At 41.5% G+C, this 15,799-nt stretch overlaps 1 protein-coding gene across 5 annotated transcripts in view; it reads right to left on the reverse strand.

The window, feature by feature from the left end:
• enox2 (ecto-NOX disulfide-thiol exchanger 2) overlaps positions 1-15,799 on the reverse strand; it is a 154,195-nt gene that overhangs the window by 22,713 nt on the left and 115,683 nt on the right. For all 5 annotated transcript variants that reach the window (XM_035649140.2, XM_035649138.2, XM_035649141.2 and 2 more), the window contains 4 exons: positions 14,025-14,180; positions 5,757-5,963; positions 3,103-3,336; positions 1,662-1,874 (listed from right to left, as the gene is read on the reverse strand). In XM_035649140.2, the coding sequence (XP_035505033.1) occupies positions 1,662-1,874; positions 3,103-3,336; positions 5,757-5,963; positions 14,025-14,180 (810 nt within the window). The remainder of the gene's footprint in view (positions 1-1,661; positions 1,875-3,102; positions 3,337-5,756; positions 5,964-14,024; positions 14,181-15,799) is intronic.

Here is a 15,799-nt window from a genome sequence, read left to right on the forward strand (position 1 = left end):
GCTTAACGTACAGTGTGAAATTGACAAGAGCCTTCTACATGTGATACGTATGTAGACAGCTTTTTCTGGGTCTAGATGTTCCATGTCTGATTCCATCTCGGCTCCATCTATATGTTCTCATGGAGGTGGTCATGGAGGACTGTATGGGTGGTCTGTGTTTCCCACAGACCCTTATGTCGACAGGGGGAGTCAATAAGACCACCAGCTAAGTGTGTGTGCATGTTTGCTGAGCTGTGAGAGAGAGAACACTGCAGGGATCAATAGCATCTTCCGAGCACCATGTAATTTGACGAAGCACATCGATGGCGAAAGCAGAGAAGAAAGGAATAGTACAGACACACTTTCAGGGCTGTCAGCTTATATGCAAGTATATTATATACGTGTGTCAAAATACTTTGTATTTTTCTTGTTTTCAACATGGTCCGTTAAAGGGACATTGTTTCTGGAAAAGTAAGTTGCTTTAGAACGTCACAAATTACATATTCCTGCACATTTATTTTAGATATGCCAATATCTCAAAACCTGGGAAGATTAAATGACATCACTAGGGATATGTCTTCTAATAATTGGGTAAACTGTGTTTAGTTGTTCCCAGGTGAAACTTGTGAAATGTTCTCACACAGGGGGTTCATTAAATGACCAGTAATGTACCAATCAAGGCAAATGTGAATGTCTCACTGTGGCCTATGCAAACAACCACACACCCACATACACCCTCCATGTCTACGTGTTATTTACCTTGTAAACAGAAGAAAAAAAATCGGGGATTTTCAGTTTGCGTTCAAGGATGTTTTCATACCATTTAAAATGCATGTGGCGGGATGTGTGGAGACAAAGCGCCGGAGGCTGCAGTGTAAACCAACAGCTGCACAGCTTAAGCTGCCAAAGGTGTGAGCTGTAGGAGCAGTTAAAGTTGCCTTCAGGGTTTCATCAACTTAAAAGAGATGTGCATGCATTTACTGACCACATTTGTTCTCCGCTGCAGTCATGCAGTGAATGTGTTGGGATACTTACTACATTAATCGGAAGTTAAACTGAATAATATTGACCAACACTCTCCTCTTAATGCATGGATATTATCAAAAATACCATTATTTGTTTAATTCCCCTGATTCTTAAGAAACGGTGTATCTTTGGAACAATGAAAAAGAAGTAGGACACCACAGGATCCCTCAGAGGTTTAAAGTGAGATCAAGGTTAGGAAAGAAATTTAACTTACCTTTATAACAGCCTCCTTACAACAAATTAGCAACAAACAAGATGGCTTCTACGAGAGTATGAATCTATTATATCCACAATTTGTATTGTTTAGGTATATACATACTGTAAACCCTTGCTGTGTGCATCATGCGAGAGTTAATGGGCGGCTGTGAACAATATTATACTTACTTTTTGGTGGATTTCATAACTCCAGGCACAGTTTTGCATTTGCCAAGCTGTACAATGCACTGTAGCCTATCATATGTTATTGTGTGCTGTGAATGGTCCTACAATAAGGAAACTTACACTTACAATGATCAGACTCAATTGTATCCTCCTCCTGCACATATATGAATGACACAGACTCATTGTAGTGGATTTAAGTTAAAATGCTCCCTGTTTGATCCTGAACTCATCTTTGGCTTCACTTAAGTCTGTAGAGTGTGTGACTATGGACTCACATTGAGCTAGGATGCCGGACAGGGCCGTCTTGAACTTCTCTTTGGCCTCTTCCATCTCCTTCTCATGCTGACTCTTCTCGCTCATCAGCCGGCGGATGTGGCTGTTGGAGGACTGGATCATGGAGTAGAAGTTGTTTGCGTTCCTGCGGTTGACTTCGCCGCGTTCCAGCCAAGTGGAGAGCACACGCACCGCTTCGGCAAACTTGCCATCGTCTGGCCAAGAGGTGAACAGATATAGAGAAGAAAAAAACTTACATTCTGTAGAGGAAAGAACAGAGAGAAATCTTCCCTCTACCGTGCCAGGACATTTAGGATGTTCTAAGCTGAAAATGAACACAAATCTTTGTAAACGTGAAGATTTCAGTCCTAATACACAAGGATGTAAATTATGTCCCGCTTTTGGGTAGATCACAGTTATGTCATATGACACACGGCCGATTACAGATACATTTAAATAAATGTAGAAACACTGTCTCATTGAGTGGAGAGTAGTAGTAAGGTTAGGGTTACTATGAGCAAGATGATGTTGAGAAGATAAAAAATAGACAAGGAAACAAAGACATCTGTGATGCTGGATGAAAAGGACAAAGGACGCTAAAAATATATTTAAAAAAAAAGAAGATGTTCCCATTTAGAGGCGGTCTGAGCAAAAGATCCTCCGTGAGCATCTTGTCATCTAAAGGAGTACAGGCATATAACAGACACTGAAAAGAGGCTCAACCACTTTTTCCCTCTTGGTGGAAGATTCAGGAAAAGAGTTAACCTACATCTGCAGCAAATAGCCAGGATGTGTGCTTCAGAACAGCAGCCCAAAGTGATCAGAAACAAATCCTTGGCTTAAACAACAATGTGTTAGAGTTCTTTACACCAGGGCCAGGGAAGGAAGAGCTGAAAAAGACACACGCAGATGGTAGAGGCATAAAGTCACAGCCGTTTTGTCATCCAGCAACTGTGAGTGAGACCTGGAAGTGTCATTGCTCATTAGTGCAACGAGTTTATTCAGCCAGAAACTTGACAGAAAGCTGAGGAGACATGGGAGATAGAGCAGAGGAGGGAAAATGGAAACCATAAGCATAAGAGAGAAGGACAAGATGAGAGAAGAGGGGAGCATATGCTGAGGGCAGAGTAAACCGATATACTGTGTTTAACAGCCTTTGTGCAACGTCTTTCAAAGCAAATTCCCCGTATTTGTTGGAACATCAGAGAACTGCTTTGTCAGGTTTGCCACCTGCAGTTACGGACTGCTCCTGTCACGTCTTGGCTTGGACTGGCTGCCCCCAGCAAGCACCCGTGCATATGGAAGGCACAGACACATAGTCGTCTTCTTCATCAACAATGTGACGATTACAATTTGTTCTGTCTGTCTGTTCTGCACTTAAGATGATTAAAAAAAAAATAATGTCTTCATGTTCTTCTTTTGTACTTTGCCTCGTCTACCGACCTTTGATCTTGTCTCCCAGCTGGCTGCACTCGTGTTCCGAGTAGTGGACGATGGGAGGTGGGGAGGGCGGCCGGAGGAGATCCTCCTCCATCTTGCGCCGGTGCCTCTCCTCTCTGGCCATCATTCGCTGTTGACACTCCCACTCGTACAGATCATCTCTGGCCTGAGCGAAGTCCACGTGGAGGCGACCGGTGTCCTTTTTGTCTGTGCTGGAGCCCAAACGGATACGATAACCTGGACAGTAGAAAAAAACAGTTGAAATGTTAAAAATGAAAAAAAAAAAAAAAATGAAATGAAAGGTGGAATTTAATGTGGGTATAATGGGAAGAAGCAGATGGGACAGCGGGGAACACACCAATTAAAGTGAGTTAATCCGTCTCCTCAGACAGTTTGGGTCATTTTCACAGTGGGCTTTACAAACTGCAGGTGTTTAAATGCTTCGAAATGTTTTTGAAAGAAATCACAAAATGTAGCTTTTTAGTCATACTGGCAGCATAAGGGTCCATGGGTAGCATTAGGCAGTTGGTCCACCGATTGTGCCCAGACTGAAATATCTTAATACTTGCATGGTGGAGCCACTACCTGCAAAACTAATGGCAGTTCCAGCAGCTTCAGCTGTGTGCTGTGTGCTCACAGACGGCGTCTGCAGACTTTTAGTCCCCTTGTCAAATCTTTGATAGCGGAGAGCATAAATCTGACAGTCACGCTTATTAATCTGTGCTAATATTTCAGGGGGATTTGGCAAATCTACAGATGATAATCGCTTACAGTCGTGCACATTCTAGCCAACATGCCTGCAGGAGAGAATTTGATGAAATGTATACGTTGCATCAAAGGAAAGTAGGACCAAGAAACTGAAGAGGTGCACAAAAGATCTGCAGTCTATACCTTGCCATTAGCAAGTCACTTTCCATCACCATTCATAATTTAAGTTTGGACCATTTTACAGATATCACAGAAAAGTGACAGAACAAGTACTTTCATCGCCATCTACTTGTCTACAACATTGTCAGTGTTACGTATTTTGCTTGGATGTCTCTGAGAGGATACACTGTAGTTGAAGGGTTTGGAGGAGTAAAGTCTGCATCCTTTTGTCAACACACAAGAGAAACTTAAGGAGGGCAATTACTTACTGTAGTGGCACTGAAAGACCAACATACCCCTCATTACCGCCCTCCTCTCCTCACTGCTCCGCTCTCCTCCTCGCTCTCTAGTCCTTACTCAATTTTCTCTAATGGTCGGTTGTCGATTTAAAGTGCAATCATGCCCATTTTGTGATTTAATTGGTCGAAATGATCAGAGAAGAGTCTTTAGCGAGTGTGTTTGCGTAAACATGCAAGTGTGCGCTCTTGCCGGACGCAGTAATGATGCCCACTGCGACTCACTGACAGGCCTGACACACACTCTCACCACAGATGAAGGGGGGCAGGGGCAGACGGCAGTGCGCACAGGAAAAGAAATGAGCAAGAGCTGGGGGGGGGGGGGGGGGGGGGGGGGGTTCTGCTTCAGTTCTGCTCCGGGCTCCCAATCTACCACTACTTCAATATTTCATATGAGCAGATCTCAATGTGCTGGGGCTGCTCCAGTGTGTGTCATTACTGGGTACTGTGTTTGCACAGTACCCTAATAAATGGACCTCAGATCCCACATCTCACTGTAAGAATAGAGGCAAACGGAATAACAGGCTCTCTCAGTCAAACTCCTTTGCACATAAACACACACATTCATTTGCAGATGCATGAACACACACTTAACAATGCTGAGAATACTACTGAAATGGCTGCAGGGTCAAAACGTTTTTAGAAATGTGTGCCCAGTAGTTTGCACAGAGAGATTTAAGACATGTGGACAGTAGAGGCTGCTGCAAAACTGAAGATAAGATCAGGAACGATAAACGTTTATCAAATTGTTCACAGCTGCTTTTTTCAATGGTCATTTAATTTTTTGTACAATTCCAAACCACTGTTATTGTACCAACTGTCCTTTCTTATAAATTAACCCAACAGAGTTTTTAAAGAGGGAGACGCCACTAGTTGTGTCGGAATTTTGTTTTCTTCACTACAAATTCCCATTTCAAAATGTTCTTATCCTGATCTCCTTGACATCAAAACATGGGAGCATCCTGAATAATGCAATGATCCTTTAGGTTTGTGGTGTGACCACTACTTTTAATTATTTAAACTTTTATTTGAAAGAAATACAATACACATGGGCTTCTGCTGCTGTTGCTATGGAAAGGACAACACGCTCTGCAACAAATTCAAACTTCTTAGCTGTTTTAGTTGTGACCAAAACACGATGCCACTGATGCTGAATTTCCTTTCCCACAAAATACAACTTGTGAACTTTTAGGTGCACAGGCTTTTCCTTTGAACACTATCAAACACCTACATATTTTCTGACGCAGGCCTTTTTTTCCCCAGTTTCATGACCATCCAAGCCTTTTAGATCTCAAACTGTGAGTCACAGAAGATTGTCTATGTGGAGAATGAATCTGAGTTTTTTACTTCCAACAGCCCACTTAGCAACTTTATGTATTTTTGCTCGACATTTATTCAAGTGATACCCTATTTGCCACAATACATTGAAATATTATACCAAATAGCACTTACACAACGAGTGAGCTGAAGGTTTGTAGAGTAATGACGGCTCACCTGACAGGAAGAGCGCCTTGTCCACCGTGAATTCCTCAGCAAATCTGATATGGCAGAAGTTCTTTTTGCTTTTGCGTATGGCGGTGATATCCCCACACTGTCCAAAGACCTCCATGATGAGCTGCTCGTTGGCGTTCTCTGGCAGACCTCCGACAAACACCGTCTTACACCCTGGAGGGCGGTCTCTTGTGGCCGGAGGGGGAAGGTCTGCACAGAAGTAATGGAACAACAGAACATTAGGAACAAGAAATATAAAGACTGGGACAAAAAAAAGAAAGGACGCAGTGATGAAACTTGCATTTATGTAGAGAAATACACACAATTCAAGAAAAGACTGTCTGAGAACACTGAAGCTCGATTTTGAATGAAAAATGCGTTCTGAGAAGCCAGGAAGAAGAAGACAAAATATCCAAAGGCAAGAACAACATAGTATTCTGAATGCACTATTGCTCTAAATCATTCTGGCAGACCTGAGGAGCAGGTCTGGTTTTCTGTATTTGTTATTTGTTTTCTGTTGACTAGTAGCTTCAATCCCAAAATATATTTGTTCAATTCTTACTTTAAATGCCAACATAAATGACACCATCATAACAAAGCCAAGGTGTAGTACACTCAACCTCCCAGGTGTTTTGATAAATTAAACATGCATAGAAGTTAAAATATGTAAGAATTGGAAGTGGAAATCACTGCATGTACAAATGTACAATGTACAGTAAAACAAAGCGAAGGATGATTCAGGCCGAGAAGAAAAAGGCCTGGTCACATCAACTGTAAAACTAAAAAATCTGACTACGAAAAACAGACCACATTCTGGAGCTTGATGCTACAAAATTCAATTAGGTCATATTTAAAAGCAAGCACTTATGACCTAAAAAAAAAAAAAGATAAAGTTTAATGAATGAGTAATCATAACTTGGAGCAATATGCTCAGATCGTTTTTTTGTTAAATAAATGTTAATATGCAACCACGCCATGCATGAAAATGAAAATCCTTTTGGCTACAAAGTGATTGCAAATCCTCTCATGTGGAAGGTCCCTTAGACTGCAGAGATCACTTATTCAACACAGACGAGTGTTGACTGATCTAATCTCCAATAGATCAGGCTCCTCATCCATGATGAATGTGATTAGCGGGGTCTGTGAGGAGTGAACGAGCTAATCAGTGGAACGCCGGGGATGGTGTATTTCAGGATGTCTGCAAGAAAAGGCCTTGCAATCACCGTTACTGATGCTCCGAACCCTGTAGATATCGACACGCTGAAACGATCTGGGCTTGACCTTGGTTGGATACCCGAGCTGCGCCGTGGGGGCCCGGTTGATCGGCACCAAGTGGAGTTACTCCGAGGTCTTGGGGTCTCATTCAAATTAAAAAAGGATTTCAGCACCGAGCATCGGTCTGGTTCAGTAACAGCGTGTTAAACGTCTGCAGCGGAGTCTGGTGTCTTGAAAAATTTGATATCACCATACAAATAGCCGAGAAGAGGAAGTTTCTCTGCCGGATGACTTGACCAATTCTACAAGAGCTTTTGTTGCAGCTTGAGAAACTTGTGAGAGGGGAAGAGCTGCTAAAGTAAAAAAAAAAAAAAAAACAACATGTCAAGTTCTAACCTCTGGTCCTGAGCTGCAATAACCTGCACATCATCAATGTTTAGAGTGTTTCTTCAGTGTAATAAATGGATGGCAAATAATTCAATTCACAGATTATGAGAAAATGGGCCCCTGGACACAGACATGTAAAAGGCCACGCCACTCCTCCCGCAAAGGTGTAAGACCACCTCGGGGTCGTCTCTTTGTGGTTCTTTTGCATGTGTTTTTTGTCTCTTGATGGTCATTTTGCATCGTTTGTAGTTGTACTGTGTCTCTTAGTGGTCATACTAATGTTGTTTTATGCATCTTTGCGGTCATTTTTCGGTCATTGCGGTCATTTTTCTTGTGGTTACTTTGTCTTTTTATGGTCATATTTATCTCTTTCTGGCCATTTTTTGTCTAGTTGTGGTCATTTTTTGAATCTCTTTGTGGCCCCTCTGTCTCCTCTTTTCTTTAAATGCGACTGTTGAAGCAAACTATTGACTGAAGTTCCATCTAGTTTTGAGCTAGAGATGGCTGACGAAAAGTAAAGGTAATGCAGAAAAAGCTTGCGATAGCAAGAAACAGCCCTGTTGGCAAATGCAACAAAGAGGTTTAAAATTAACTGACCTTTTCGGTTCTCAAGTGGCTTATGGTGACGATTGGGGAGAGTAGGGGAGACGGAGGAAGCAGCACAAATGCAGTGCAGCACAAACCTAATGTGTCATTTTGTAACTTATGTAAAATTTTGAAAGTTGTGCTTAGTTTGGCTTCTGTTCTGCACTGCTGTGCTACTGGTCCCAGCTGTTCAGCACATCAGGACACTTTATGCAAATGCGCAACACAAAAGATTCATGTTAACTTTGTGAGACAGACTTCAAAGCTGTTGATTTAAAAACGCAGAGAAACTAAGGAGAGAGAGGAGGAGGAAAAGGTAGATGCAGGGTCCACATTAAACGACAAAAAGAAACTCAATATACAGGAGGGAGTGACAAGATATTGACTGGTTATGAAGATGATGCTGAGTATTTGACAACAGTATATTCTTAAAATGTTATAATAATGATAATGATATGAATATATTAGGAAAAAAAGTGTGCATATTTAGGGTAAAAAATATTGGAACAAACCAATAACAATGCAATTACTGTAACGATAAAAACAAAAAATACATCCTCAAAATTACTCCAGAATTGAATCTGTTGCAGTGGACGGATTTATGACGTACACTATTTTGTCATTTTCTGCACACTAACTTATTGTAACAGTTTTAATCAGTAGTGGGTTTTTTTAATAGGTTTTAATATGATGTAGAATCATCATTGGACTAACAAGCTGGCTGATGTGCTTCTCTTTTGACATGATACTTTGGACAAATATGGAGGCTGCTGATTCCCAGACCACTGGACCTGCCGTCTGTGTGTCCACCCACTGGTCCGCTGCTCTGAACACATCATCACCATCCATCACCTCGACTGGCTAAACACCTTTTCATAGTCCGAGGGGCGGCAACAGGGAGGGGGGCTTCAATCATGTGAGGACTGTTATTGAGAAGATAAACTACAGAAAATGAACAGATAATAAGCATTAACATGTACACATGAGGATTCCTCACATTGGAGAAACAGACACTGCTGTCAGCATATTATAACACACTATCCCATGAAGTCAGGATAATGGGCGGACAATTGGGTCCGGGCATTTTCCTTAAATTTGCCGTTCACGTATGACGAATGCAGCAGAAGATTGTCCTAATTAGATACGTCCACAACAGCAGGGACATTTCTGGAACCTTCCGTGGCGTCTGGGTAGAGCATGCAGGAGGCAGGACGTGACGAGAACTCACTGGAAAGCGGCGGATTTGTTTACAGTCATCAACTAGCCCACTCACTTCCTGGGAATTTCTACAGAGATTTTCCAGCTGTAGATTCTCACATGGACTCACTCCGACATTTTCTGGAAATTTTTACTCGAAGCTGGGAGGAAAAGTTCCAGATAATGTCTGAAGAAGTATTTGCGGTCTGGTATACAGCCCCTCCGGCAAATTCCAGGAAAACGTCTGAACTACAATGTCTGAAGGCAGCTTCTGACATCCAGCCTTCATCAGCTGGCTGACTGCTCCGTTTTCATTAGTGTCTTTAATGACTGATGTACTTTTATATTTCCAAACTTATTCCCTCCTCAGTGTTGGTCTCTGGTTCAAACACGTAGGCCTGAATTACCATTGTGCACAGCAGCACAATGTTTGTTTGTTTGATGAGCAGAGTCGGCGCCGAAGCTGCAGAGGAGCACCTCGGAGCCGGGTGGAGATAAAAGTGGGGGTGGAGTTACATACAAGCCATTTTAAGCCTGAGAATCAATTTTTTTTCTAATGGAAAAAAAACTCTGAAATAAAGTTATTTGGAGGAACAAAGAATAGCTTTTAGGGGTTTAATCAATACCAGGAGAAGAACTTTAAATGATATTTCTGCATTAGGGCAAAAGAAAAATAAATACAGAAAAACAACCCCAGAATATTCAATTAAAACAACTAACTAATCAGCTGAAGACCTCCTGTAATTGTTCGTAGAAAAAATATCTTTTTTTATTGAGAAAGAAATAGACATATTTCTTCTTTCAGCCTTTAAGAAGGGTGCGTACGTGTGCTTCCATGTATATAACACTGGTACAGTACACACTGGAATTGCTAGTATCCTCTAAGATCAAAAGGATTCTGCCTGTTTCATCTTCCCTTAAAGGCAATTTATGAAACATCTTTCGGTTTGAAATAATAACAGAGGGAAAAACTGAGTGCACAATTTGAGTGTCAAAGTGAATCCATTGGTCAAAAATGTTGAGCGTTTGTAAACCATTCAGAGAAAAAGAAGTGGAAGGTACAACACCACTTCAGCTGAGTGGGAAGAAGCGAGACTACAGGAGGTGAAAAAGGAATCAAAGCCAAACGGAGACGGTTCGACTCAACACATAGGAGAAGGACACAACAAGATTTTTTTTCTAGATTTTGATGCACACTGGCGGTTCCTGCAACTCTGCTGTGAACATCTCAGCGATATTCAACTGATCACCTTTGGGTTGAGGACAGTTGGTCACTGTGATCTCACTGTGGGCTCTGGGAACTTGTTACATCTTTTTTTGGTGCTATTTTTATTTCCAACACTCTGCAGATCAAGCAAATCATAGCATAATACAGTGAATAAACATTTCGGTAATGAATACTGAAAATGATTAGTTTAGTTCCAGCGCAGGAGACGCTGCAGAGATTACTTCTAACATTTTCTTCATCAATTGACAATCTGGTCCACAAACATCACTATTTTGCATCCAAAGGCACTTTTGGGAGCAACGCAGTGTGAAATAATGATACGCCTCTATCGTCATGTTCTCCTCCCACTCCCCCATCCGCTCTCGCCTACTCGGAGGTGACAGCTTTAGTGAGACGTGCTAAGACGATCCTCAGCAATAACACTTTACAACCGCATTTAACATCTTTTTGATGAGAGAGGCCTGGCATGTTGTCTGCTCAAGAAAAAGGCGGCATTTGCCTGTTCAATGAAGCAATTACGCAGGTTTTGTTGCCATGGTGTGGAAAAACCTGACTATCCATTTTCCTCCGCGCTCCCTGCAGGTCCAGGTTACATTAGCTGCAGAGGTTCCCTGACACATCCCAGGAGTCTTTCTCTACAGCCAAGTCTTCCACTTCCTCTAGCAGGAATCCTGAGGCATTTTCAGTCCTGGGGGGCTTTATACACTCTACATCATTTTCTGGGTCTGGTCTGGTTTATTAGCATATGTCTCACTAAAGCTGTCTCACCTCCGAGCAGGATAGAGCTAATGGGAGGAGAACATGATGATCAAGGTGGAGCATGAATTCACACTGCGTGCGCTAAAAAGTGCCTTTGGATGCAAATTAGTGATGTTGGAGGACAAAATTGTCAAATGATTGAGAAAAAAATTATGTTTTTATTCTATTATTATACAGAAACAAATAGCCCTGACAAGTTCCTAAATCCCACAGTGATATCTCTGACAAACAGAGAAGCTAGAAACAGTGAGTTTTTGCCCCTTTTTCTTTGGAAAATCTTGCAGCTTTCATTTGAACCTGTTCAGAATACCTCCACAGGGAAGGTGTCCAGGAAGCATTCGAGCAGGTGGACGATCCAACTTAACCGCCTTCTTTCCGTGTGAAAGAGTCTGAGCTTCTTTCTGGATGTAGAAGCTGCTCACCTTGCCCCTAAAGATGAACCCAGACACCAGCAAATTAAACTGTATTAGGCTGCTGCTTTATCTCTGTCTTTCAGTCACTACCCACAAATCATGTCCCTTGATTGTGGGTTTCTGGGTAATGGTAGATATATATATATATATATATATATATATATATATATATATATATAATGGTAGAATAGATCGCCTAGTGGTTTAAGAGCTTTGTATTGAGGCTCAGCTCCTGCTTTTTCAAGAACAGTCCAGTAAAAAGCATCCATCACTGCCTAACTGCACCAGTTCACCTCTTTGGATCTCATGCTCCAATCTTAAAGGAGCAGTCCTCTGATTTAGCTTTGCATTAGCCGAGTAGAGTGGTGGACAGTTATAAAAACATCAAAAGGGATGCGGCCGAACTAGAGACATTTTATCGTTATAGAATGAACGGAATAACAAAGATGATGTCTACATTACCCACAGTGCAACTAGTCCGTCAACATTCCTATCGGAGATTCGGGGAGAGCAGGCTAATATTGAGTCAGGTACGCTCACTGCTTTCTAACTCAACACCTCAAGATTTCTTTTTAGATTTGGAGGTGCAGACTTTCATCACAAACTCTTTCCAGATTGTTGAAAACCACCCTAGTGCATGGAGGTCAAGTCAACAGAGGTTGGGTCAACAGAACTACATACCTGACACGAAAAAGAAATGCAATCCAGACGTACCCATAGCAGAAATGCTTTACACATCCACAAAAAGTTACCATGAATATTACAATTTGGTGAAGAGGCCACAACCTTGCCAGAAACACACCTTTGAATTTTCTTCAAGCCCCTCAGTTGGGACCAATTTGCCTTGAGAGATTCTACCAGGAGCTGCTGGCCCCTTACGACACAACTGAGAGGGTCAAAGTTCACAAAGTTGAGGTAGTAATTCTCTGAGAGCGTAACCAAACCCCACTGGCTTCTTACATACATGACTTTCATGTGCAGTATCAAGCAGAGACAGTTTCCCTCAGATGTCGGCCAATTCAAAAAATGCTCGGCTTGGAGATTAACTGCGCCTTGTGACGCTGAAATAGGTGACAGGCGAAAGAGTTTCTTAAGTTGAGATGGAGATCAAAAGAATACGAGTAAATGGGACAGAGTAGAAAGAGGCAAGGACCTAGAAAGTAAGATCCACGGATCACTAAAGATTTAAACATTGACAGATTCTGGGGCATAAATCATCAAGTATGAAGCCATAAAAATGGAATTTCCAATTATGCATACCGGGCTACATACAGCCACAGAAAGCAGTTCTTCTCATGCCAACGAGTGACTGTGACAGGCTCTAAGGTTGTTGGGTGATTTCTTGACAAGCGGATCCCCCACTCAACCTTGAGGTTTATTAATTTATTATTCATTCATTCCAATTCATTTCTATATCTTCGCTGCTGAGGACCAGCTAGAAAGATGTACCTAGATGAAGTTGAACTTTTAATCAGCTTTTCTCCCTGCACCATATTGTGAAAGGGGCAATTTATACTGAGCACATAGAGCACAACACAAATATACAAGCATATCTTAAAAACAGCTGTATGGGTGTGGTAGAAGAAAATAAGAGACAAAAACACATCTGCCTAAGAGAATAGAAAAGTGTGTGTGTTTTGCTTTGTGAAAGGATTGTGAGCTCCCTAATGCTACTGCCGTGAGCAGCTTTTGTCTTAGTTCACTTTGAAGATGACATGTAAAGCCTGTTTGAAAAAGAAACCCCAGGCTGAAACATTTTTTTTGTGGCAGGAAATCAGAGAAGCGGAGGAGGCAAGGACCCCCCACTACCTGCTTTCTATATCTGGATAATTGGAAGGTGGGGTTGAAATAAATATAAACAGCTTCTCCCCCATGCCTCTTGTTAGAGTATACAAAATTAGTTGCCATGAAAACTCCATGGAAACTCCTACAGTTTCTAATACGCATGCAAAAAGCAATTAAAACTGCTGATTAATGAATAACTGAAGTCAGTTTTCAAGCTGAAATGCCAACAGTTCTCTGGGCACGTCTTCACAAATGTGAATATGTGCAGGTTTTCTTTCGTAATATCTTTCGGTTTTGGATACAAGGGATTTGAAAATGGCTAATTTTCACCATTGTCTGACAGCTTATAAACCCCGTTATAAATCACTTAAATTATTGGCAGATTAATCAAGAAAAAAATTATTGTTACACACAAGAATTTCATACGAAAGCGACAAAAAACAAAACCCTCTCAATGAGCAACTCCATCCATTGGAGAATTTCACAAGACGTGATTCGAAGCTTCAAAAACAACTAGATAGTTGGAGAGTTGTTTTTGAAATATTGTATCTGGATGTTTTTGTCAAGCTGCCACGTGATGTTTCATCGCCGCAGGCCTTTGACAGTGTGATTCTTTTACTTGGAGTCCCTGGTTGAAGAACATTTTGAGGGAAGTGGTGGTGGTGGGAGCTGGAGCAGTATTAGCGTGATATTATGGCTTACTGGGGTTCGGGGGGAACAGGGTGCAGCTCTTGCAGTGGATGATCTCCTTCATAACCGGTATTCCCTGGGAGAGCGGTCCAGGCACGATACCGAGGCCGGGCATCATGGGGTTCATGGGGGTGATTCCAGCCATCATACCGAGGTTGGGGTCAAAATCTGTGGGCAGGAGGGAAATGGGAATGAAATGGGAAAGACGTTAACACCTACACAGTCACATTCAGACAGAGACGTGTTTCTCACAGCTGTTCTTAGCTCAGGTGGCACTTCTGTCAACATCAGTGACACACAAGCAGCCAACGTACAATGGAATCCACTGCCATTCATGAATAAGTCATCTTGTAAACAACATGCATATTTTAAGAAGTTTTTACTGAGTCACAGTCTCTCTCTCTGTTCGCCACTCCTGCCGTTTGAAAGATAACCCTACGTAGATAATGAACACATCTAACATCTACATAACAGAGAAGCTTTATTTACTTTGTTGTCCTGCAGGTTGGAAAATATGTGCACACCTACACGCATGAGCACGGACATCCCTTAGGCATGTGCTTTTATGTGCGCAAGCATCCCAGTACGGGGCTTTTTGAAATGGAAATGACGCTGCACTCCAGTGTGAGCCTCAACGACACCTGCTAAGGATTTGGAGTTGACAATTATGCCGCTGGGTGAATAATGTTTACACACCTGTGTAAGTGCATTCGGGAGCACTACTCATTAGAACAAATCCTTCACTGAAGATCATAAAATCTGGCACACTGGCTAAAATAAATTTAAAAAATGTTTTTTTTTTTTTTTACAGACTGAGATAACTGGTGAAATAAAAAACCCTGAGATGCATAAAAAACAAGTTGAATCTGGGAGGCAAAGAGTTCAAATATTTATAATTGACATTTTGCTTCGGTTTTGAATATCAAATAAATAAAACATACATCGAGAATAGGACTTGTCAAAGAATTTATTGAACTGACATTTCAGCTTACGTCTCAATTCAAGCCTTCAAAAAAGTGAATTTTAAAGTTTTGAATCCAATTTTTTTGTAAATTTGTATGGCTGTAATTATATATCCATACGTTCAGCTAATTGAAATATGTCTATCTGCCCTGAAAATAACAGCAGCAAACACCATGTGGGTTCCATTAAGGCTGTGACTGTTTTGATGGCAAAATCCAGTGAAGGAGAAAAGATATTTTCTCTTCTACAGTACAATTTTAAGAAGTGATGGATAGAACTTTTCCTTCAGAGAGATTTCCCTCTAAATCTACTGTAAGAGAGAAAATGGATGAATTAAAGAAAAAGCAGTGAAAGAGATTAAAGCGCACATTACAGAAGACTCGCAAGAGGTCCCTGGAGCAGGAGAGGGTGTAATAAATACTCTGGGCTGATAAAAACTGGCTGAAGGACAAAAAATGAGGAAAGAGAAATAGTGGCCAGGCTGAGAAAAGAAAACAGTCAAAAAAAATAAATAAGGAGATAGCCTGGAGAACTACATTAAAGGAAAATGGATGGAAACTATATGTCTATTGATGAGCTGACCATCAATCTCTTAACTGGGAGTCAGAGTAAGAGGACCGGTGATAAGAGGGGCCCTGGTTGCCAGGCAATTGATGACTTATTGTGCATGATCGGGTGAAGGAAAGGAAGACAGATAGCAGAAGGGATGATAAGAAAAGGTGGATGGAAGATGGGAGGGTTGTGCAATAGCCAGCCTGAATATATTATAACAGCCTGTATATACAAATACACAAAGACTAAATTCAGTCTGGTGGGAGGTTGAC

The sequence above is a fragment of the Scophthalmus maximus genome, chromosome 9, assembly GCF_022379125.1.
Source record: "Scophthalmus maximus strain ysfricsl-2021 chromosome 9, ASM2237912v1, whole genome shotgun sequence".
NCBI classification, from domain to species: domain Eukaryota; kingdom Metazoa; phylum Chordata; class Actinopteri; order Pleuronectiformes; family Scophthalmidae; genus Scophthalmus; species Scophthalmus maximus.